The sequence below is a fragment of the Zootoca vivipara genome, chromosome 10 (assembly GCF_963506605.1).
Source record: "Zootoca vivipara chromosome 10, rZooViv1.1, whole genome shotgun sequence".
NCBI classification, from domain to species: domain Eukaryota; kingdom Metazoa; phylum Chordata; class Lepidosauria; order Squamata; family Lacertidae; genus Zootoca; species Zootoca vivipara.
In genome coordinates this window covers 44,973,750-44,998,783 of record NC_083285.1, presented here as the reverse complement: position 1 = coordinate 44,998,783, position 25,034 = coordinate 44,973,750, and the positions used below count along the sequence as shown (strand labels likewise).

The 25,034-nt window shown below is 46.0% G+C and overlaps 1 protein-coding gene across 1 annotated transcript; it reads right to left on the bottom strand.

Annotated features, from left to right (window-relative positions):
* Positions 1–4,949: 4,949 nt before the first annotated feature.
* SSTR3 (somatostatin receptor 3) lies at positions 4,950–13,890 on the bottom strand. Its single transcript, XM_035128054.2, has 2 exons — positions 13,771–13,890; positions 4,950–6,561 (listed from the first exon to the last, which is right to left on the bottom strand). Exon 2 carries the CDS (start codon positions 6,513–6,515, stop codon positions 5,286–5,288), a length of 1,230 nt encoding a protein of 409 aa, XP_034983945.1. The 5' UTR covers positions 6,516–6,561; positions 13,771–13,890; the 3' UTR covers positions 4,950–5,285.
* Positions 13,891–25,034: the final 11,144 nt, after the last annotated feature.

The following is a 25,034-nucleotide window of genomic DNA, read 5'->3' as shown; positions in this document are numbered from 1 at the left end:
TTCTATTCAGAAGGATTATGTGTTGCCCTGTTCATACATTTGCCTCCATTCATACTCCTGATGCATGCAGGAGGGAGTTCGGACCACATCCTCTTGCCCTGCCTCTGATATCATTCATCCTGTTCCCCAATGTTCATGCATTTGGCATGATGTCTAAAAAACAGGGATACTACATCAACAGAACATCACGAATTCAGAAAAAAACCCTGTACCCACTTTTGATGTGCAATGGTGTGGGTGAACAACTGAATATAGACTCATATTCCGAAATCAACAAAGAATGGAAATTCAAGACAGTTTATGGGCTTGGCAAGCAATACAAGTTTTGCCAGTGAAGACTTGAAAGGCAAATCTCTAAAGAATCTGCCGGTGAGCGGGGAATGAGGAGAAACGATCTCTCCGTTTAGGAAGTGTCAAGTTTTGATGGTTTGGTTTCCCCAATCCTTCATGTTCATGTTGGCACTGATAGCTGTTGTTTTAATAGCACATATGTCAATTACAGCCATCTGGATTCAATTTGGAGTATAAATTGTGCAGGTACAAAACTGGAAGAGATGACTTATTCTTGCCTAGACTGGGGAGAAGGTCCTTAATTCTGTGTCTTACCAGACTGCTCCTGAGAGACTGATGTCCTGCTTACCATTGGGCTAATTCTGAACATGGCGCTTTGCACCTTTACCATTCTAAACAAAGTAACTGTGCATGGCAGGGCCTGTTCTTGCATGTTTCCTGTTCCTCAGCAAATAAGACAAATGTGTGACTGTCTGAAGTAAGTGTCTTTCTGTTCAAATTGCTCTGGTTTTGTACTTTGAAGTCCTTCCTTTCTCTTTCTGTTACCTCCCTTGAAGTTCTTTTGCACTAGTCTTCAAGGACAAGATCCTCATCCATACATTTTGCAGAGTCTTAACCCTATACATCAAATATTTCTTTATCCGTATTATTTAACAAAATTTGTATACCTCTTGATTGTAATAAAACCTCGCAGCGGTTTATAAATAAAATAAAATAAAATTCTGTTTTCTCTTAAAAGGATGTTAAAGCAATGAAGGGGAACCTGTGACACACACACATTCCAACATTGTTGGTCTACATCTCCCATAATCTTCCATGTTGGTTGCAGCTGATGGGAATTGGAGTCCATTACAAGGCTCCAGAACCACTCAAAAACATTTGTGCCAACAAGATGGCATTTTAAAGCCCATAGTAATACTGTAGGCAATACTTGGATAGTACCGTATACTGACTGAATTTATGAATGCACACTCAGAAGTAAATCCCACTGAGTTCAGTAGAACGTATTCCAATAAAAATGAGCAAAAGTTCATTTTTCTCCAACCCTCTCTATCAGCTGCCTGCTACTAGACTGTCTGATGCTTCAATGACATCACAGCAGCAAAGCCAATTGTAGCTTCGAGGGTCAGTAACACTGACACTGACTTCAGTCATAGGTACATGCTAAAACCTATCCCTTTTATAGCTCTCTAAAGACTTTGCAACAGGTTGTTAAGGAGCAATACCTCAGCTTTGAGTCATTTAACTTGTTGATAGCTTGAAATGTGCTCACTCACCTCCTTTTAACACACCAGCTCTGACTCAAATATAAGAGAACCTGCACAAACGCTAACATAGTTTCTCATAGTTTTACCCGGGCTGTTCCCAAATGGGGCATTTTTGGAAAAAAGAAAACCCAATGATTGATGTCGTATTGAAGAGCAGGGTTTCTCTGCCCACCTCTGTCCACTCATCCATTTCCCCCTCAGCCTATCAAAACCCTTTCCCTCCTGTTCTTTCCTTCTCTTTTGTCCCCCCTCCCTACCCACCCCTTTCTGTTTCCGAAAGCTCCCTCTGGAGAATAGTGCCCAAGATCACACACAGGACTCCAGATTGAAGTTGGTCTGCGTATCTTAGCAACGACCATGTACCAGAAAGTTCAAGGCGTGGGGGTGAAGGAAAGTCATATACTAGCACTTGTGGAAGCAAAATAAACCTGAAGAAAACATACTTGGGCCCACTTGTTCTCCCAACCCACCCACTCTCATTCCTCATTGCACACGCTCCCAAACGTGGCTGTTGTCAAATAAATGCACTTGTTGAAGCCGCTTGGCGAAGAGGAGAATGGTTGACACCAGATATTCCCTAGCACCAACACGGAAACTAATTTCAAGGATTCCTACTCAAGCAAAGAAGAGGAAGAAAGCCCGGCTGCTAGAATTTGAAAGAGGCTGAAAGGAATGTTGATGATGAATGGTGAGATCTTGGAAGCGTTGGAGTGTGCCTGTCTTCACAAAGCTCTCTTAATCTGTTCGGTTTTTTGGATTGCCATTTAGCTTTTAAAGGCCGCTACTTGGGGAGGGGGAAGATGGCAATGTGAGCATCAGAACACCAGGAGAGCTCTGCTGGATCAGGTCAAACCTATGGTCTGGTGTGTGGTTTGGGAGTTGCACGGTTGGGGGAAGAACAGCGCTGTCCAGGGTCATAAAGACTGCGGAGAGGATAATTGGGTGCACTCTTCCCACTTTGGATCAAATCTATGCCTCCAGGTGCTATAAAAAAGCTGCAGATATTGTGCAGGATAGTGTACACCCCGGAAATGATCTCTTTCACCTTCTGCCTTCTGGAAGAAGATACAGGGTCATAAAGACCAGGACTAGCCGCCTGAGAAATAGCTTCTATCCAAGAGCGATTTTGGTTTTGAACGCAGCGAAAGGCAGTCTGTGAGGGAGGGTCTGTATTCAGTTGTGGGGTATCAGAGTTTTAGGGGGCAAATCAGGAGGGGTATTAGAGGTTTTTAAAGGTTTTTTAAGGGGTTAATTATGTAGAGGTGGGAGGGGTAGCGAGTCGATATGCATTTTTGGATAGTAGGCTGATGGTTGTTTGATGTAGATTTTCAATTTTGTTGTTCTTCATGGGACAATGACAATAAAGATTATCGTATCGTATCGCAAAGCCCCACCTAGCCCAGCATCTTGTCTTCACAATGGTCAACCAGTTGCCTCAGGGTGAAGCCAGCAAGAAGGACCCAGGTGCAGAAGGACTTTCCCTGCTTGTGATTCCCAGGAACTGGTATACAGAGGCAATGGAGAGATCCTCTGGCAATGGAGCATTATGCAGCGATCATGGCTCTGTTGCGAATATTCCCAAAGCATTTCTCCTCTGCGCCCTTTCCCACCGAGAAACCACCACAGATCCTAAAGTTAGGGACAACACATTTAGGAGAATTCTGAAGATCAACAGTTTTGCAAACATAAAAGGCAGCAATGAGAAATGGAAGCCAATACCTCTGGAGGGAAAAAAGTTTATTGTATTTGCTTCCTGAGGAAGTGGTTACTTGTCAGAAAGGGTGGGTATAAGTGGCAGCATTTCATAGAAAGAAACTCTTTTTTCCTGCCACCTTCCCTGCTCACCCACGAGGGCACACCACAAACAAGACACCTTCCACTGTGCTTAATAACCTCGCCATATGTCACAGAGCAAAGTGCAGCGAGAATAATCACAATACTAGTCTTTTGTTTTATAAAAAAGAGAGAATTTCAGAGCATTCATTGCACTTCACATACATTCCTTACAGGGGCGCCATCCCATAGGGACCGAGCCACCACCCCCATATTTTTGGGAGGGGACCAGGGCCTCCCCCCCATGTTCAAAAGCAGTGGAGGAGGTCAAGCGTAGAGCCAAGCAGAGCACAGCTTCAGAGGCTGGCTCCTTCTCCCTCCTGCAGCTGGGAGGGAGGGTTGAAGCAGCCGCCTGCCAGAGGCGGAAGGAGGAGGAGGAGCCACTGAAGCTGCGCTGCCACCACATTCAACGTCAGTCCTGCCATTCTCCTTCAGAAGCCGGCACCTCTGGTTCCTTCAGTCAGTAATCCTTACAACAACCTTGGAAGGTAGGTTAGGATACCCGTGTGGCAGAATGGGGTGCCAAGACTGTTCTCAGTGCTCCAGTCAGTGGTATGGGGACAATACTAGCAGAGAGGAAATGAGATTTAAATCAGGGACTTTCTGGTCCATAACTCAGGCTGTAATCCTATGAATACTCCCTTGGGAGTAAGCGCCACTGAATATGGTGATGTGTAAATAGGCATACAATCACACTGCACTTCTTAGCCACTATATTACACTGACTCTCCAAAGACTTAAGTCTTGTCCTACATTCTTGTCCAACAGACCTTGCTTTTCAAGTATACTGCCTATTTTCTGGGACGTTTCCTTAGTAATCACAGATCCTTTTTAAAAAAAAGAGATTCTGGAATGGCTTTTAAAGGATTTTGTTAGTAAAATGCCCCTGTTAGTAAAGGACCCCTGGACAGTTAAGTCCAATCAAAGGCGATTATGGGGTTGCGGCGCTCATCTCGCTTTCAGGCCGAGGGAGCCGGTGTTTGTCCACAGACAGCTTCCCGGGTCATGTGGCCAGCATGACTAAACTGCTTCTGGTGCAACGGAACACTGTGATGGAAACCAGAGTGCATAGAAATGTCATTTACTTTCCTGCCACAGCAGTACCTATTTATCTACTTGCACTGGTGTGCTTTTAAACCGCTAGGTTGGTAGGAGCTGGGACAGAGCAATGGGAGCTCACCCCGTTGTGTGGATTCAAACCACTGACCTTTCGATCATCAGGCCCAAGAGGCTCAGTGGTTTAGACCACAGTGCCACCCACTCCCATCATTTTGTTAGTGGGAGCACATGGAAAGGTGCCAAATACTGAGTCAGACCATGAGGTCCATCTCGGTCAGTACCCCAGAGTTTTAGGCATGGGACATTCCAGCTTTGCCTGGAAGATGCTGCAAACTGAACCTGGGACCTTCTGTATGAAAATCAAATGCTTAGGCCCTTCCCCATATCTTCCTTTTCCTCCAATTTAATAATAATAATAATAATAATAATAATAATAATAATAATAATAATAATAATAATTTATTATTTATACCCCGCCCATCTGGCTGGGTTTCCCCAGCCACTCTGGGCGGCTTCCAACAGAAAAATGAAATAAAATAATCTATTAAACATTAAAAGCCTCCCTAAACAGGGCTGCCTTCAGATGTCTTCTAAAAATCTGGTAGCTGTTTTTCTCTTTGACATCTGATGGGAGGGCGTTCCACAGGGCAGGCCTTTGCTCTACCCACCACTCTGGTTGTTAGGTCTGGCTTTACTGTTCAAAAGCGGGTATTTATCTGCCCACATCCCTCTCAGGCTTTCTGTTTTTTAGGAATCCCTTGCATTATGAATGATCCTTCCGTTTGTTATTCCAAATGAGTCACTGCCAGGGTGTTTCAGAGAGAGAAAGAGTCACTATAAGTAGCTAATGTTCATGATACTGGGCTTCTCAGAGATCCCAGGCTCCTCTGGCAGTGGCTTCTGTTCACTGCTCCCCCCTGCCCCACTGATGGGGGCGCACTCTTGCATGCCATTGCCGTTTTGGGCAATCTTGCTGACCTCACTTGCTTCTGCCTCCATTTCGTCCTCTTCCTCTTCCTCTTCCTCCACCTTACCACCCGTGGTTGCTGCTGCTGCAATTTCTTGGTTCTGCACTCGGCGGGAGGGTCTGAGGAGAGCCCTGCGGAAACCCTGCTTGAAGCGGTACGAGAGGAAGCCATAGATTATGGGGTTGGCACAGCTGTTAGCATAGGGCAAGACCACGACAAGGAAGTAGACGCCAAAGAGAGATGGCTCCTCGGGCAAAGTCCAAATGACATTGACGATGTTGAGCACATAGAAAGGCAGCCAGCAGAGGACAAAGACCGCGACGACGGCAACCACCATGCGTGTGACTCTCCGCTCGGAGCGCTTGCGCTTGGCCGTCAGCGCTCTCACCTTTCTGCCCGACGACCGAACCTTGACAACAATAAGCAGGTAACACAGGCAGATGACCAGCAGAGGCCCAAAGAAGCCAAGAGTGGCTGTGTAGACAATGAAGCCTGCTTTCCAGACTGAAGCCGGCTCGGGCCACTGAATGTGGCATGTGCTCATGCCCTGGGGGACATCTGAAAACACAACCACAGGCAGTACAACCACGGAAGAGAGCACCCAAACAGTGGCACTGACTGCCTTGGCCACACGTGCCGTCCGCCATTTTGACGATTTCACTGGGTGCACTACCGCCAGGTAGCGGTCCACACTCATTACGGTCAGGCAGAAAATACTAGTGAACTGGTTTATAGCATCCACGGCCATCACTAGCCGGCACATGAAGGAACCGAAAGGCCAATAGGACAAGGCATTTTGTGCAGCCAAGAAGGGCAGGCCAAACATGAAGAGTTCATCAGCCAGCGCCAAGTTGAAGATGTAGACGTTGGTCACCGATTCGCTCACGGAATGGCACAAAACCACATAGATGACCAGGGAGTTTCCGGCTAGTCCCACCACGCAGACGATGAGGTAAACCAGAGGGATGAGGACACCACTGACATCCAGGCTGAGCCTGGAAGCTTGGGATAGGTTCCCGGAAACAGGGGCTGCCCAGTTGGCTGTTGAATTTTCTTCCCAGGAAGCCAGTGTGGTGGTGAAGTTGAAATTGTCCATGGCAGAAGAGTGAGGTGATTATCCCACTGGATCAGTCGGAAGGGGTCTGCATTTGGGAAGAACAGGGAGGGGGGAGAGAGAGCTTATAATGCATCTTATAGCAAATGGTAGCACTGGAGAGAGAAATGGGGGGAAAGTCCACTTTACAAACTCCATTCATTTTGCTGGGGCATGAAGAGGAGCACAGAAGTTAATGGAGATTCCAGATTTTACAGCTGAGTGGCTTGTGCTCCTTTTGTACAGAAAGGTACACAAAGAAGTCCCCATTGATTATGATGATCACCAGACTGTAAACTTCCACCTTTCAATGTTCTGCTTCTTAGATGGACTTAACTTTGGCTGGATCATGCCTAAAGTGTCTTACGAGGGACTCAAATGCCTCCTATCTGAGTGCATGCCAAAGCTTTGTCTTTCAGTGTTTAGGTCTATATAGCCTAAACCAGGCATCCCCAAACTTTGGCCCTCCAGATGTTTTCGACTACAATTCCCATCTTCCCCTGTTAGCTAGGGATCATGGGAGTTGTAGGACAAAACATCTGGAGGGCCACAGTTTGGGGATGCCTGGCCTAAACCAATAAAAATAATATTTTAAAGAAAATTCTGCCTTCAAACATAAACTTTTAAAAAAAGATTTGTGGAAATAAACCAAAGCTATAATCCAAGGGGGGAAAGCATTGAGGGTTTGTTTTCTGTTGTGTGTTTTTTTAACCTAGCAGCATATAAATTTTATGAAATAAATTAATTAAACAAATAGTTTTGCTGGAGACTAGCGTTAAGCAGTTGCACTATGGCCTCAAGTGGCCTGCTGCCAAATATCAGTGCCCCAGTACTTGTTGGCATTTCTGTATTGCCTCAAAGGTTGACAATGGCAGGAGGGAAGAGATTTGGCTCAGGGGCTGCTAACTTGTGTCCCCAGTTCTCCTGTCATGGCATGGCATGGCCAAGAACTAAAACTAGCAGGGAAATTTCCAAGGATGGGAAAGGAAATGGAAGCATGCAGGGACCATAAGGCTGCTCAGAAAAGTGAGACCATCTCCATCTTCACTGTGTCACAAGGGAAAAGGTGGTTCTTAGGAATGATTGGGCGATTGGACAGTTATGGAAAATGGGAGAGATCTAAAATCTGATTAATTGGTCAGATTAAGTGACCGGGACCCATATTGGATATAAAATGGTGCATTCTACAAATGGCTCAGACTCAAATGCATATTTAGCTTCAGTTCATTTAATAATAATAATAATAATAATAATAATAATAATAATAATAATAATAATTTAATTAAATTTATATACCACCCTTCACCCGAAGATCTCAGGGTAGAAGAAGAAGAGTTTGGATTTGATATCTCGCTTTATTACCACCCGAAGGAGTCTCAAAGCAGCTAACATTCTCCGTTCCCTTCCTCTCCCACAACAAACACTCTTTGAGGTGAGTGGGGCAAAGAGACTTCAAAGAAGTGTGACTAGCCCAAGGTCATCCAGCAGCTGCATGTGGAGGAGCGGAGACGCAAACCCGGTTCACCAGATTACGAGTCTACCGCTCTTAACCACTACACCACACTGGCTCTCCAGGGTAGTCACAAGATACAAATACGGGATAAAAGCACAAATAAATAGAACAAAAACATAATGAAAAAATAACCCCCCTGTCCCATAACAGATTTAGAAGGCTGTAGAATATTAATCAGCCCAAGGTCTGGGTGAAGAGGAACATTTTCACTTGGCAACTAAATATATATAATGAAGGAGTGATAAGAACCTCCCTGGGGAGAGAACTCCATACTTGACTTGTCAAAGATTCTTACTGAAAATGTGAACCCAAATCCAAAGCTGCAAACACCTTAAGGGGGAGATCTTGAAGAACTGGTCTCTGAATGGAGGAAGCCCTTTCAGCTGGACATGCATTTGCTGTTACTGCATTCTCACTGAACAATCTATTGCTAGGTCATTTAACCTGCACCTTTTAGCCTGTTACTATGACACCCTGGCACATGGCTGGATTAATCATTATGTTCATTATACCATATAATAAAGGCCCCTGTTAAGCTAAGTTCTCTGTTGCACTGTAATCATCCAAGGAACATTGATAGGTAGACTATGGTTGTCCACTATGCAGTTGTCCACAGGCCTCATTTAAAACTTTTGTCAACTCTAGAAAGCGGTGGTTGTTCCTATGTAGAGGAACTTCAACCATGTTTCTTGCTGAACCCTTGGAAAACCTTTGTCTCCATGACAGAAAAAGGGGAAGGACAGCAGCTATCAGGCTTTTGCATGAAAAATGACACTCATATGCTTACAGAAAATCCTGAAGATGCTTGTATTGCAATGTTAAATTTCGGCTGGGGTTTTCTCCCCAAAGACTACTTGCTTCAAACTTAGGTCTTGGCTTCCAGGATTCAACGATGGGTAGGGGCAACCCAATACATTTTGCTGCCTCCAAAGTCAAAGTGTTTATTACCCAAAGCTGGTCAAGACATTTGGGTACCTAAGACAGAAAATTCCACAAGTGCCTTTACCATCCCTTTGCTGCAAAAGTACTACAATAATCAATTCACTAACCATTTGCTACGCCTTCATGTCACTCAAAACCAGCTGCTTTCCCATTCTGCCTAATGGTAGAGCCAGTCCTGGCAACAGGGAACCTTCCTCAAACATCCTGTTAATAAGCACCAATCCCTCCTCTAAATGTGTTGACATATCATCCTTATGTCCTTGATGACATTTCTGCATCCAGTGCTCCAATGAAACAAACCACCAGGCCTTCTGCCTGAATTTCTACAATTATATTACTTGGATGGAACTGCTGCAGATCCAGGAGATGAATTGTTTTGAGAGAATAAATTGAATCAAGTAAAGCCGAGAATCCAGAAATATAATACTTCCCTTTACCGGAGACCCTTTATGAGACCCTTCATTATTCAAACTTTGGGCATTCAAAACCCCTTATTATTATCTGAATTTGCCACAGGGCTCTCAAGTACTCCTGTTCAGTATCACCCTCCATTAAGAGCTCTTCCACCTTCCCCAGACGCCTGATTTCACCTCCCAGGTCATTTGAATAAATGATTGCAATACACAGTGAAATCACTAATTTTCCAATGAAGCCCCACCATCAGGGTCTCTTGATACTATGTTAGACAAAGGCCAGAACTCATTGTTTAATGAGAGGGAGGACTAATGAGCTCTTTTCTGCTTCTAATTCCCCTCGTTATCCTTATGATTATTTCCTTTCTGCTGTTTTCACCCATCCAAATACCTATTATTCTTGCAGGCATGGGTAGCGCCAGTGGATGGGAAGCCAAAGCTGTTGCCATGAGACAGCCTGGGGTGGGCAGAGAGCTTCACTGCAGAGGTGAGAATTAGCTGGGGCAAAATGAGATGCCTTGTGGTCCTGGTTATCCCTTTACATCTTCACTAGGTTTCCTTTTGCCTTCATTTGATGCCAGATCTGTATATAAAGCTCCAGAACGGCATTCTATTGTAAGAGCCAAGAGCCACATTCCCTTTGGGTGTGTGTGTGTGTGTGTGTGTGTGTGTGTGTGTGTGTGTGTGTGTACATTTCAGTGGTGGGGAGGGCCAGGGGCAAAGTGGTCTGAGCAAGGGTGCCAACTTGAATAAAATATTGTGGGTGGAAAGATGAGGACCTTCAGTCCCCACAACTGCGGCAAGCCCTACTGGGAAGAGCGGCCGCTGAGACCATATAACACCAGTCCTGAAAAGTCCTTCATTGGCTCCCAGAATGTTTCCAAGCACAATTCAAAGTGTTGGTGCTGACCTTTACAGTCCTAAATGGCCTCAGTCCAGTATACCCAAAGGAGCGTCTCCACCCCCATCGTTCAGCCCGGACACTGAGGTCCAGCTCGGAGGGCCTTCTAGTAGTTCCCTCCCTGTGAAAAGTGAGGTTACAGGGAACCAGGCAGAGGGCTTTCTTGGTAGTGGCGTCCATCCTGTGGAACGCCCTCTGATCAGATCTCAAGGAAATGAACAACCATTTGACTTTTAGAAGACGTCTGAAAGTGGCCCTGTTTAGGGAAGTTTTTAATGTTTGATGTTTTATTGTGTTTTTAGTATTCTGTTGGGAGCTGCCCAGAGTGGCTGGGGAAGCCCAACCAGATGGTTAGGGTATAAATTTATTATTATTATTATTATTATTATTATTATTATTATTATTATTATTATTGAAATCCCTAGGTCTGAGCTGTTTGGGTTTCTCAGAATAAAGAGTTAACTGTACTGACACTGTGTTATTTCATCGCTGACCCCTAGGCATGTCTCTGGCTCATGACATCCACTATAGAACTTTCTACCTTAAGATGCAGTGATGGCTGCCGACATTGGCAGCTTTAAAAATGGAAAACTCAAATTAGTGGGCAATAATCAGTGCTTTTTTCAGGGGTGTTAAAAGGGTACGCAGTACCGGCACCTCTCTCTTTTGTTGTTAAAAAGTGTGGCACTTACTGCAACAACTTCATGGTGATGAGTACCAGCACCTATTTTTCTAGGGGCGGGGTGGGGAGCACTGGCGATAATGCTATCAATGGCTACTAGCCAGGATGAATATATACTACCTCCAGTATTAGAGAGAGTCTGCATGTGAATTTCAGTTGCTGGGGACCACAAGCAGGAAAATGCTACTGAGCTCACGTCTTGCTTGTGGGTTTCCCAGGAAGTATGTGTCTGGCCACTGTGAGAACGGTGATTGGACGGGAGATTGTTCTGATCTAGCAAGGCTCTTCATACAATGAATTGAAGGAGGAAAATCCTTCTCTATACCAGCTGAACTGGAGGTAGCTATTGATGAAACACGAGAAAGGAGACTTTTCTAGCTATGAGAGCAGTTCCACAGTTGCAGAAGTGAGGATGACCCTGAAATGCAGGTAATGAAACCAGATTTCCAGGGGTGGATCTGATCTTGGGCTGGATCATGCAGATCTAGGAGCACATACCTAAAGAGACTTTCAGGAGTTCCAGGAACAGCCCTGGAAGTCCAGCTGGGAATGGGGGTGCTGTGGGGAGAGCTAAAGCAAGGAAGTAGGTGAAGAATAATGTGGATGGAAAGCTCACCCTGATATTTCATGGTCTTTTAACCATTTTTTATATAAAAAAAAAGTAATACAAAAACAAAGAAACAAGGCTAAATGAATTCTCTAGCTAGAGGTGAACTAAAGGTTTGCCAAATACATTTCTTTCTATAAATTTCTGATATCCCCCCCTTAACCCCAAAGGGCCACTTTGCAGAATTTTTCTGGAATATTTGCCGCCATTCAGAAATTTTAGTTTTAGTTTAGCCTCTTTGTGGCAGCTGCCATTCCCACACCCTGGCACAGCACCCTGGAATGATGCTAGGTCTGGGGCACTGAGGAGGGTGCAAAATGGTGGCCAGGTGGGGAGGGAAACCCAGTGGGGGGCAGGGGAGAACAAAGCTGTTCTACTGCCCCATCCCTGGGAAACTGTTGGAGAATTTATCTTCCCCATCCTCCCATATGGAGAAACTTTGTGAAATGGTCTGTCTTTCCCAATTTCTCTTACCACAAATTTGGTGCAGAATTTCCAGAGGCCATTTGCTCAAAGCTTGAGTCCGAATTTTGGCTCAACACAGTGTGAATAACTTGTTTTAAGTGTTTCAGATAAGTGTTCCTGACATGATGTGGAAGTGTGAAGCCAACCTTGGACGAATGGTCCAGCAATATGGCACTTAAATAAATGCATCCATGTTTAGGAATTGCAAGCTAACAATGTGGTGAGAAGACGAGGAAGATGAGGGCTGGGTCTCTCCACTCCTGGTGGCATGGCAATGCTCCGTCACTGATGGGTGATCCTCACACAGCCATTACTCTAGACAGCCCCCCCCCCAACTGGAATAGATTGGACTAAACTGGGGGAGGGAGTTGACGTTATCCTCTCAGAAAAAAATACTATTGTTTGGGTGCTAGGAAAAGGCAACATCCTCCAAACAGAAGCACAGCCTCAAGGAAAGACATTTGGATCCCAATTCAGGAATTAGTAATGACTGTGCATTGTATTGTGCAAAAAAAAGTCAGCCGATGGAAATTCCAAAATGACACCGATGAGATGTGCTTTGCAGGTCACTCCCACCAGACCTGACCTGTGTTAACTCACTAGTGCAGACTCACTTTTATTCTGTAAGGTCTTCGAGCAGTAAATTACGTATGTGCAGTGTCTAATCCAACAGAACCTCAGTCTTATTTTGGCGATAGTTGTTTCAGATATGCACATTCATAAATTCCCCACATGTTCAGTTGTTGGGCTCCATTTTGTGCATCGGTTCAACATGTCAATCAGCCTTTCGGAAATGAAAGCTCTCTTTATCATTTTGTCAATCTAGCAATGAAGAGGATAGGAGGGCAGGCCAGGACCCTGCAAGTAAGAATGCCATCTCTCCTGAAAGGAGGCCGTGTTGACTTTTACTTATACTGTATGGAGAAATAGGTTTATTCAAAATTGTCTTGCATTAAGGATGGGAGAGGAGATCACAAAGACTTCTACCTGCCTAGTAATCAGTTTGGGTTATTTTTAAAAACCAACATGGCAAAAACAACCTCCAAACAGAACCAAAGATTTTAAAAAGAGTTGCGTGTGCCTGCAGATGTAGAAACTTTCCTTATGAGGACCCCATCTAAAATGACCCATAGTTCAAATCTGCATGCTATCATTACCACATCCAGAATTCCAGGTGTGTGTGTGTGTGTGTGTGTGTGTGTGTGTGTACTACTTGTTGCACATTTCCCTCTTAATGTTTACAGGAGTGTCAAGTAGCCCCAGACCCAAGCAAAGACATGCCACGCCACTGAGTACAGCTTGTCTCTATCCGCTCCAAAAGATTTACAGTCCAAGACTGCAATCTTCATCCCAATTACTCTGCAACAACTCCACCAAAGTTTGTTCTGGAACAAACAGTTGCAGATTGCAAACGGCAACCAAAGTGTGAAATGGAAGACAACAGGTGGGTGCCCTGGACAGACCCAGCAGGAGAACACAAGGCAGTGATGAATCTGAAGATAGGCAGCTCTGCCGCCCAGCCTGTTAGACCCTGCCGCTTGCCTTCCCTTCCTACTTGGACTCAATAGACAAATGTTTTTTAAAACCTGTATATCCCCTGGAGATCTGGGGCGGGGGGAGGGGTGCAACACAGCAGGGAGCTTCAATGATACAGGTGCCCAAAGAAAACTTTTGCATGCAACAGAATTTGGGGGAATATAAGCAGAATCAGGAGGCAAGTTTGCCCAATACTCACGTATCAAAATAATGGATATCTGCCTTCACACTCCAGGACGATGCTTAGTATTCTTATTAATTCCTCTTGGGGAGGGGAAAAGACAAAAATATTTCAATTCCTGAGTTGGTATAAATCCAGAATCCGTAATGCTTTTTAACATCTCTCTCTCCCCCCCCCCCCAACTTCCTTTGAGATACCTGGTTATCTCCCCTTCCTTCTGCTTCTGCTGGAGAGGTGGCATCCCTGCTCAGGCCCCTGCGCTCCTACATCTGCTTCCCTGCTGCTGCTGATACTTTTGCACCTGGTCTCTCCAGGGCTGCTGCAGGTAAGAAGGCAGGCAGTCTTGCAGCGTTTGCTGAGTGGGAGCCCAGCCGGACGGTCCCCCCGCCCCTCCAGCTCTCCTTCTGCTGAAGGGGGGGGGGGAAGCGCTTGTTGTTTCTCGCAGGGTTAGGTAGATCAAGCGGTGTGTCAATTACTCCTGGGAATGGTGCCACCAGCCAATCGGAAGAGGTTCCGAGGGGAGCGACAGGGGAGGAGGTGTGGGGCGAGGATGAGGGAGAATGAATGGTTGAGAGAGAGAGATTGAGAGAGGGAGAATGAGGAAGGAATGAGGGGGAGTGACATAGTGATTATGATGGAGAGAAAGAGCATAAGGGGAGAGAGAGGGAGAGAGGAGGGAGGGAGGGAGAAAATGAGACGGGAGGAAAAAAGGGGGAAATGAGGGGGTGTGAGAACGCAGTTGTGACAGATGGTGACAGAGGAGAGTAAGCGCAGGAATGAGAGAGGGGAAAGAGAGAGATGTGGGGAGAGAAGATCTTGCAGGCTCCTGGAGTGTAGTCGAAAGGGAGGCAGAGCTGAGCATTCATGGAACTGCAGGATTTCATACACATCCCATCATTCTCCCTCTCCCTGGCTTCTTTGAAGTTTTGCAGACTTTTTTTTTTTTGGCTGGTGGAGATGTTCACCTGCTCCGACATTGGTGCCTCAATAAACCGTCTTCCCATGCTCGTTAATTCAGAAGTGTGGCTTGGCTTTTAATAATTTGGTGTTATGTAACTTGTTTATGAATGGCTGAGCCCGGGGCCATTTCAACAAGGGGCACTTAAATTTAAACCCTTTGCAATTTTTGGCATCTGTGACTGGAATCTTCACCTTAGAAACTGTTGCTTGCTTGAACAGAAGTGTTAATAGAATCCTAGAGTTGAAAGGGACCCTGAGGATCGTCTAGTCCAACTCCCTGCTGTGCAGGTATATGCAGCCGGCCCAAATGGGGTTCAAACCCACGACCTTGGCATTATCAGCACCACACTTTAACCAGCTGAGCTAACTGCCCAGAGGAATCTGCCTTACACCGAGCCATCAAGCTCAGTAATGTCTACACTGGCTAGCAGTGGCTGCCCAGGGCTTCAGGAAAAGTTCTCTCCCAGCCTTACCTCGAGATGCCAGGGACCTTCTGCATGCAAAACAGATGCTATGTCGATCTTCATAATCAGATTTTAAAAAGTAAAAATATATGGCTAGAATTAATATACATTTGATTTTTAAGATGCTCCCCAGACCTTTTCATCCCATAAGGATATACATTTATTGCCTTGCTTGATCAGTCCAAGTTCCATCTTGTCCAGCATTCTGTAGCATAGACCAACCAGATGCCTCTGGAAATTCACAAGAAGCGCATGGAGGTGATGGCCACCCCAAATCTTAGTTTCTTCATCTCTTCAACTGTTGCTCAACATCAATGTTACTTTGGTGTGGCTAACAGCAATTGTTAAATCTGTTCTGCAAATCTACCTAATCTGCTTTGAAAGCCAGTGGAACTAAGCTGGCAGTTCTCAAAACACCTTCTGGCAGCGAATTCCACTGGTGAATTATGTGTTGTGTTAAAATCCTGCATCCACACCATTCACAGGTGACCCGTTCCAGAGGAAGAGCCGTTGGTGGCTGCCACCATCTCTTTCATAGTTTAACTAATTTCATATGAGCGATGTGAAGAAGCACTTTCTTTTGTCTGCCCTGAATCTTCCAACTTCTGCACAATTTTATATACCGTACCTCTCTCATGTTCTCACATTTTTTTCTACCCTCTGCTCCTGTCCTTTTCCTCTTCCGCACTCTGAAGGTGTCCTCCTGATCCCTTCCCTGCCTCTTTCGCTCAAGTGAGCTTGCTGAGTGCAATTACAAGACACATTCCCCCATCACTTAGCCGCTAGGAGCCTATTAAGCTGCCTCTTCTCGCCCTTCTAAGTGGAATTTTGAGGGCCAAGTTCAGGTGCCTAGCTGGGGCTGCAGTTCCACATGAATGGTACGTTTTCTGCTTCTTTCTTCTTGTCTGGCCTCCATTGCCATCACATCTCAATACTTTTTGCAATATCACTTTGTTAGTTGGGCAAAACTAACAATGCCTCATATTCATAACAAGCTGGAGAGGATTATTCACTTCCTTTCCCCACCAAGAGATGGAAAATCACAGGAATGAAATGTAACGGGTCAAGAGCTGCTTTAGGTAACACACAGCACTGTCTTTGATGACTGTCCCCAAACTGACATTAGTTCCAAATGCAGCAGTAAGTTTTGCCAATTTATATTGTTTGAGATCCCCAACTTTTGGATGCAGCACCAGCTGGGCTTGGCAGTAAGAGCTGGGTGCAAAGGACGAGAGATCGCTGGAGATTTGGGGTGTTTGCGGACTGGGACTTAAAAACTGCAACCAGGTTGTTCAGATATTGCAAACGGGACGAGAGAGGGAGAGAAATCTGGGGAGATGGGGAGACGAGACTTCCCTGTGAGCAAAGGTTGCGGCATGTGGAACTTTTTTAGAGAAAAGGCAAGCCTGGCATGGAGAAAATGGGCAGAGGTCATGGAGAACCAATGAAACAGAATGTTGGAAGAGTCAGAACCGATAAAAGCACTTCTTCATGCAGCACATAGTTAAACAATGGAACTCGCTCCCAAAAATGGCAGTGGTGGCCACCAGCTTGGATGGCTTTAAAAGAGGAATAGATAATTTGGGGAGGATAAGGCTATCCATGGCTGCTAGCCGTCATTCTGTCTCTACAGTCAGAGGTAATAATGATCTTCAATGCCACTTGCTAGAGTCTGCAAGAGGGGAGACTGCTGTTGTGTTCGGGTGCTGCGTGAGGATTTCCCACTGGTGGGCCAGTTTGGCAACAGGATGCAAGACTAAATGGGCCATTGACCCTGATCTAGCAGGTGCCAATGCAGGTGGTCAACCTTTTGAGACCTGCAAACTCCTTCACAAACTGGAGAAACTTGCACACACACACACACACACACACACACACACACACAGACACACACATGGCAAGCAAGCACACACCACAACCTATTGTGCAATTGCTGTGTGGGATTGCTGTATTGCTTATTTTTATTCTGGGTATTTATATTTTAATATTTCAATGAGTTTGTTTCATTGTGTGTCTTAATTATGGATGCTCATAGTTTAATGTCCTGATGGGATGGTTTTGTAGTAGTAGTAGTAATATATTATTATTTATACCCCGTATATCTGGCTGGGTTTCCCCAGCCACTCTGGGCAGCTTCCAACAGAAAAATAAAATAATCGATTAAACATTAAAAGCCTCCCTAAACAGGGCTGCCTTCAGATGCCCTCTAAAAGCCTGGTAGTTATTTTTCTTTTTGACATCTGGTGGGAGGGCATTCTACAGGGTTGGTGCCACTACCAAGAGGGCCCTCTGCCTGGTTCCCTGTAACTTGACTTCTTGCAGCGAGGGAACCACCAGAAGGCCCTCGGCACTGGACCTCAGTGTCCAGGCAGAGCGATGGAGGTGGAGAAGCTCCTTCAGGTATACTGGACCGAGGCCATTTAGGGCTTTAAAGGTCAGCACCAACACTTTGAGTTGTGCTTTGAGTTGTGCATTTTAATTATGGATAGTTACATTTTAATGTTTGTGTAACCAGCGGCGGAGGAAGCCGCCGCTTGGGCGCCTGGGGTGGCATGCCCGGGGGGGTGGCGTGAGCCGTCCGTAGGGGCAGGGTGCACCATGGGGCCTTCGGAGTCTGCCTGCCTCCTCTCACTCAGCTGCCCTACAGCTGGGGAGGGGGGAGGCAGCGGGCGAACTGCTTGGGCAGCGCGTCCAAGCCACCACATCTCTCCCAGAAAGAGATGCGTGGCTTGGGTGCACTGCAGGCCTTGCGGTGAGGGCCGTCAGGCATTTTGTCACCCCCCTCAGTGGTGACACCCAGGGTGGCCCGCACCCACTGCACCCCCTTCCTCCGCCTCTGTGTGCAACAGGTCCTTTATATTTTGTAAACTGCTTAGAAGCCTATTCCGGAATCAAGTCATTTATATAAATGAAATGAAATGCTTCTTTCAAGGCTCCTTTCAGCTGGCGGAGGGGCTGGGGGAAAGGATCCTATGGCTGCCAGGGAAGGTCTCTGCGGGTGCATGCCCACCTGTTGCACAACACTGCGGATCCCTTTGCTAACGTCATCAGCTTTGGGGCTCCTTTGGGGTATTGGTAATTGACTTACCAGTAAGCAGTTTGCTCGCAGTTTTGACTTGCATCCACCAGGGCACTGCTGGATTATGAGGGATTGCAATTTTTATTCTGTGTCATGGTTATTGCACTATTGTGCTTTGAGCACAGTTGTATCTGTGGGAAATGTAGCATATAAATAAACAGTCTATAACTATCTGGTACAGCATACTGCTCTCATAGTGACCAGCCAGAGGCCTAAGGGAAGCCCATAAGCAGAATCCATGAGCAGAAATATTCTACCGCTGTTGCTCCCAAGCACCTGGTATTCGGAGGCCTACTGGAGAGAATAGCTATCATGATTCACGACTAACAGCAGCCATCAATAGCTTTATCCTCCATTAATTTGTCTCATTTTAAAGCCATCCAGGTTGGTGGCCATCACCACTTCTTGCGAGAGGAAGTTTCGTAGTTTCATTATGTGTGAAGAAGTAATTCTTCTTGCCTGTCCCATAGCTCCTAAGATTCAACTTCACTGGAGAACCCTGAGGCTTAAAATTATGCATTTTCTCCATTCTATGCATAAATGTATACGCTTTGATCATATCATCATGTTGTGAACTGCCCTGACTGAGATCTATGGATGAAGAGTGGTATACTGAATGAATGAATGAATGAATGAATCACCCCCATCTTCCCTTTTTTCTAAACTAAAAAGCACCTCGTGTAACTTTTCCTTGGAAGAAGTTGCTCCATCCCCTTGATTGTTTTGGTTTCCCCTTTGTGAAACTTTTTATCTCTACAATAGCCTTTTATTTTATTTCTTTTGAGGACAGCAACCACAGTTTCGCCGTTGTGGCCACTCTACAAATTTGTAAAAAGCAGGAGTGGGAAGTCTACAGGCTGAATTTGGCTCACCAGGCCATTTCCTTTAAACCACACCCTCCTTCCCCATACCTGTCACCATGTGACATATGGTGTGGGGCAGGTACTGATGTGGCTGCAAAGGAACAATTTGGATTTTAAAGCGAGCTCCCAATCATTCATCTGCTGGAACAAGGCACACTCTGCCCTGCTCATCAGCTGATGGGCTGGCCGACGGAACCTTGCTTCAATAGCACCAAGCAGTTTGCATTGAAACCACTGATAAAATGAAGGGTGACTTCTTAATATTAGCAATGTTTTCAATGCAATTCTTCAGCCAAGACACAGTTCAAAACTGTAGGTACCTCCCTGGGGTCAGTTTCCAGGTTCTGGTGGCCTCTCCCATTGAAAGATTTCCAACTTTTTCCTAATCATAAGTTCCTTCTGAGGAAAACATCCTGGGCTATTAGCCTCTAATCTGCTTAACAAAATGTAAATTGCCAAGTCACTGTAACAGGACTGTTGGTAGACAATATTCATTATCGTTACTGGAAGATCTTCACTCAATGCTACCACTTTGCTTCTGGACACAATTTAAAGTGCTGGGGCAGACCTATGAAGCCTTATAACATTGCAGGGAGCTGAAGGACCACTGGCCCAATTATTGAGAACTTCATATGAAGCTCTGCTAAGGAAGCTCCTGCTTTCTGAAGTTTGCAGGGACAGGACCTTTTCGGTTGTGGCGCCTCCTCTAATGGCATGTCCTCTCATTGTCCATTCTCACACCCAGGCATATGTCACATTACTATGTTATAGTACCCAGAGAAGTTTGTTGTTGGCGGGAGAACATATAAACAATGATCATAGGAATTCATTTTTCGTTTTTTGCTGCTTTTAAAAATTGGATTTGCTGCTGCTATTTTCACTTCAGTTTCTATTTTTGAGATGCATTTCTGTTGCTGCTAATTTACATTGTGAGCACCTAGGAAACCAAAGTTTCATGGTGCACTATATTTTTTTGTTTTTAGAAATAAAGAATAGGTAATATGTGGTTCTTTTCAATATCATCAGTAACTGTTTTCTCCTGAGCCAGACTACTGGTCCATCCATCTCAGTACTGTCTTGTGCTTTTTACATAATTGCATTTAAAATATATTGTAAGCCGCTTTGAAAATTTCGGTTAAGGTGGGGGCATAAATGCTCCAAATAAGCAAATGAAACATATTGACTGGCAGCCATTCTCCAAGGCTTCAAGCAATGTGGTTTCCCCAACCCTACCTGGAAATACCTGAAGTATCTACCTGGAAATACCTGAGGTATCTGAAGAAGTGTGCATGCACACGAAAGCTCATAGCTATGACAAACCTAGTTGGTCTCTAAGGTGCTATTGGAATGAATTTTATTTTTATTTTTTGTTTTGTTTTGACTACGTCAGACCAACACGGCTACCTACCTGTAACTGGAAATACCTGAACTTGAACTGGTGAGGTCATTTGCAGGCAAAGCATGTCCTCCACTCCTGCATTATAAGCATTCTCTTATACAGGGTTGTTCAGTTCACAGCAACCATGGCACCATCTTATCAAATGCATTTATTTTTATTTTATTTTTGGCTACAGCTGATTCACAGCTAGTAATGCCAGAGAATTGGCTTTAAGCCTATTGCTCCTGTTGATCTCCAAAATAAAATGTGTGGTAGAGATCCCTTGCACAGAATTATCGAGAGCTAGAAGCTGCTTTTCCATCTACAGCTCTTCTCTCCCAGTGTGCTTGTGGTTCTCCTCAGTCATTTCTGTTGCTCTGAACCTTGTTATCAATGGGTAAAAAAAATCTCACAGGGTAGCAGATGGGCAACAAAGAAAGTGGGACTCCTGGAGAGAGAGAGAAAAATCTCACACACCTAGTGCTTGTGGGGAGATGTTCTCAAATGCATCCTGTAACCAGGGATCACATCCAGCCCCTCTCCTCTCCTGGTCCATTCCACCACGGTGCTCCCAGAGCCCTTGTAATGAGTCAGTAATACAGGTGCCAGCAGCTGCCAATTCTATTGCACCACAGGGACAGCTCTCATCAGTTTTATTTTAGCAACCCGTAGGCTATTAGTCTTGATGGGTGACTCATTCCGTCGCCTTCTCTCTCTTTCTGGCCCCATCCCCTGCTCCGCGTATGTGAATTAGTGTGTGCGTATGTGATGGAACGTAAGTGGAGCCATGCACAGTTCCTCGTGGGGATCTTTGAGGACTCTGGGAAGACAAAGGAGCAACAGAGATCGGGGCTTCTCTCCCTCTCCCCTTGCCCAAGTCCAGAGTGTCTCCAATCTCCTTGCATATTATGCATGCTCAGTAATAGCCACCCTAGAAACAAAATTAAAAAAAATTCCTTCCAGTAGCACCTTAGAGACCAACTAAGTTTGTCATTGGTATGAGCTTTCGTGTGCATGCACACTTCTTCAGATACACTGAAACAGAAGTCACCAGACCCTTATATATAGTGAGAGGGTGGGGAGGGGTATTACTCAGAAGGGTGGTGGGAATGGGTGATTGGCTGATAGGTGTGGTGAACCTGTTGACGACTGTTAACTACTGTGCAATTGGTCTTACAGGAAAAAGCAAGGGGTGAGATGGCTAAAAATAGCTTCATCATGTATAATGAGATAAGAATCCAATGCCTCTATTCAGACCAGTTCTCTCCATGGTTTTAAGTTTGGTAATAAGTTGCAGTTCAGCAACTTCTCTTTCCAGTCTATTTCTGAAATTCTTTTGTAATAAGACAGCTACTTTGAGATCTTGTATAGAATGTCCTGGGAGACTGAAGTGTTCTCCGACTGGTTTCTCTGTCTTGTGATTCCCTGATGTCAGATTTATGTCCATTTATCCTTTGGCGTAGGGTTTGGCCTGTTTGTCCAATATAGAGAGCTGAAGGGCACTGTTGGCATTTGATAGCATACACAATGTTAGAAGATGAGCAATTAAATAGTCCTGAGATGGTATGTTTGATGTTGTTGGGGCCAGTAATGGTGTTGTCCGGGTGTATGTGGCAGCAAAGTTGGCATCTGGGTTTATTGCAGGCTCTGGTACTAGTGTCCATGTTAAGTCTGGTGGTGGTATTATAGTGGGTGAGGAGTGGTTTAAGATTGGGTGGCTGTCTGTAGGCAATGAAAGGTCTGCCATCCTAGAAGGCACTGATTTTCATTGTGACGGGCTGATGCAGCCTCTCCTCATTTATGCCCTATGGGACCATTTCTCATGGAGGGGAGAGAAGCCAAGGTGCTGATGTAAAGCGGTCTGGCATATCAGTAAAAATAATCATCGTAATTACCATCCCGTGAAAGTTGTTACCAACCATCCTGCTTACACACACACACACACACACACCTCTGGGTCGTGGGATAACTTGAGTGGAAGGTCAGATAAGCAGGGGTGTAGCGAGGCAGCGCGACATCCGGGGCGGCAAATTGCCATGCACCCAGGGCGTCACGGCGTCGCTACATAATGGCACATGCGTGTTACGTAACAATGCATGCGTCATTATGTGGTGGGGTATCGCTGCCCCCCTTGCCTCCAAAGCTGCGCGCCTCCAGCTCCAAACTCCAGGTAAGAAGCCTGCTGTGCATGCATGTTACATAGCGGGGTATCGCCGCCCCCCCCCCCGGCGACTCCAATCCGCAGGCCTCCATCTACAAACTCCAGGTAGAAAGCCCGCTTGGGAGGCTGGAGGCTCGGCTTGGGAGTCGTGGGGGTGGGGGCGCCAAGTGGCACCCACCCCCAGAGTGGAACCAGGGGCGAACTGCTCCCATCTCCCCCCCACATTGCAACACCCCTGCAGATAAGCAAGAGCAAGTGATGGGAAGTCTTTATGCAGCACTGGCATACAACTGCAGCATAGAGTTTCTGGTGCTTGATTGAAACAAAAGCTGGGATTCACTTCTGTGATCCAGGATGTTCCACTTCAAATGGGACAGTTGGTAGGTCTGCAATTGTCTGACTCAGTATGAGGTATTCTTCCTATATCCTGTGTCTTTAATTTACATGCAGCTCCAGTTTGTGCTGCTATTTCAAAAAGTGGACCTCACATGTGCCTGCCTGCACATGTACTATTTTATTTTTGCACCCCTTTAACAAGCTCAGTATAGATCCTGAGTGCAAGGAGTCATTTCAGTACTTACCGATATTTCCTGGGAACCTATAAGGAAGTAGTTCCCCAACCCCTTCCCACCCAAACAACCTGAATACAGGAGAGTTGCAAGAGTTACTGTAGATCCAGTGGCCAAAGATCTGCTTCTGAGAAGAACATTCCACCCACCAACATGTCTCAAAACACCACCACACACCAAGATAAAAACATGGACCTAATAAGGTCCTCGGCAGAAGTTTACCGAAGCCTTAGATTCTTCTTTTGCAACATGAAGCCATGGCAACACAGTTTAGGTCGGGAACTTGACATATTACGTCTGGGCTCAGACAAGCTAGAATCTCAGCAGGCCTGGGGGTCTGACTAATGCTGATTGCCAAACCCTGTAGGAGATGGCTTACAGGACCCAGAAAATAATGTTACATATGGCGCCATTAGCAAGATTTCCTGTGTGTGAGACTCTGCCTCAAGCAAGTGCCTTGGAGCATATACAGGCAAGCCTGTGACAGGGAGCAGTAGGGAACTTTGCCCATTTGTTTGAACAACCTCGTTGGGTGGGGCTGATAGGAATTATAGTCAAAAATGTCTGGAAGGCACCCAGTGGGTGAAGGCTGTCTTAGGCCACAACCACACCATACGTTTAAAGCACCATGGTACCACTTTAAACAGTGATGCATTCCCCCAAAGAATTCTGGGAACTTAGTTTGTTAAGGGTGCAGAGAATTGTTAGGAGACCCCTCACAGAGGTAAGATACACAGAGTGGCTGAACAATCATTCCCTCTTCATGCAGAACCCTGTGAATTATAGCTATGTGAGGGGGAATAAGGGTCTCCTAACAACTCCCAGCATCCTTAACAAGCTCCCATAATTCTTTGGGGGAAGCCATAGCACTGTTTGAAGTGGTATCATAGTGCTTTAAATGTACAGTGGTACCTCAGTTTACAAACACAATTGGTTCCGGAAGTCCGTACTTAACCTGAAGTGTACATAACATGAAGCGAACTTTCCCATTGAAAGTAATGGAAAGTGGATGAATCTGTTCCAGATGGGTCCGCGGAGTAATCACCCTGAAGTGTACTTAACCTGAGGTATGAGTGTAATTGGTTCCGGAAGTCCGTACTTAACCTGAAGCGTACTTAACCTGAAGCAAACTTTCCAATTGAAAGTAATGGAAAGTGGATTAATCCGTTCCAGACGGGTCCGCGGAGTACTTAAACTGAAAACACTCAAACCGAGGCGTACTTAAACCGAGGTATGACTGTATGGTGTGAATGTGGCCTTAGATCACAGAAATAAACCTGACTGAGGCTTCCTCACATCCCTTCTTCTGGCCTGTTAAATGTCCAAGTGGCTTTTGTAGGCTCCTTTCTTGCCATTGCCTCCTGTCTGGGGTCATACCACTTGTGACGCCACAGCTCAGCTGCCCCGATCATGAGTTTGCATGGCTGGGCTAGAGGTGACAGCAGGGCCGTCTCTAGGCCCGGGTCCGGTGGTGCGGAGCACCAGGGCGCCAGGCCACCAGGGGTGCCGCTGCGCCTGCTGAGAGGCATGGCAGAGGCCGCCCCAGGCGCGCCGGATGCAGCCCTAGGCGCGCCTCTCAGCTGTTCAGGCCACTTTCTGGAGACACGCGGGTCTGGGGCCGCCTCCGCCGCACGCAGGGGCGTCGCAACAGGGGGCGGCCAGGCTGGATGGCGCAGGGTGCCGGCCCTCCAGGTGGCAGCCGCGCTGCGCGCAGCGCCCACCACACTGGGAAACGGGGCGGGGGGCGCTGGAGGGATCAGTCGCGCCAGGCATGCTTAAGACGGCCCTGGGTGACAGAATGCTGGAAT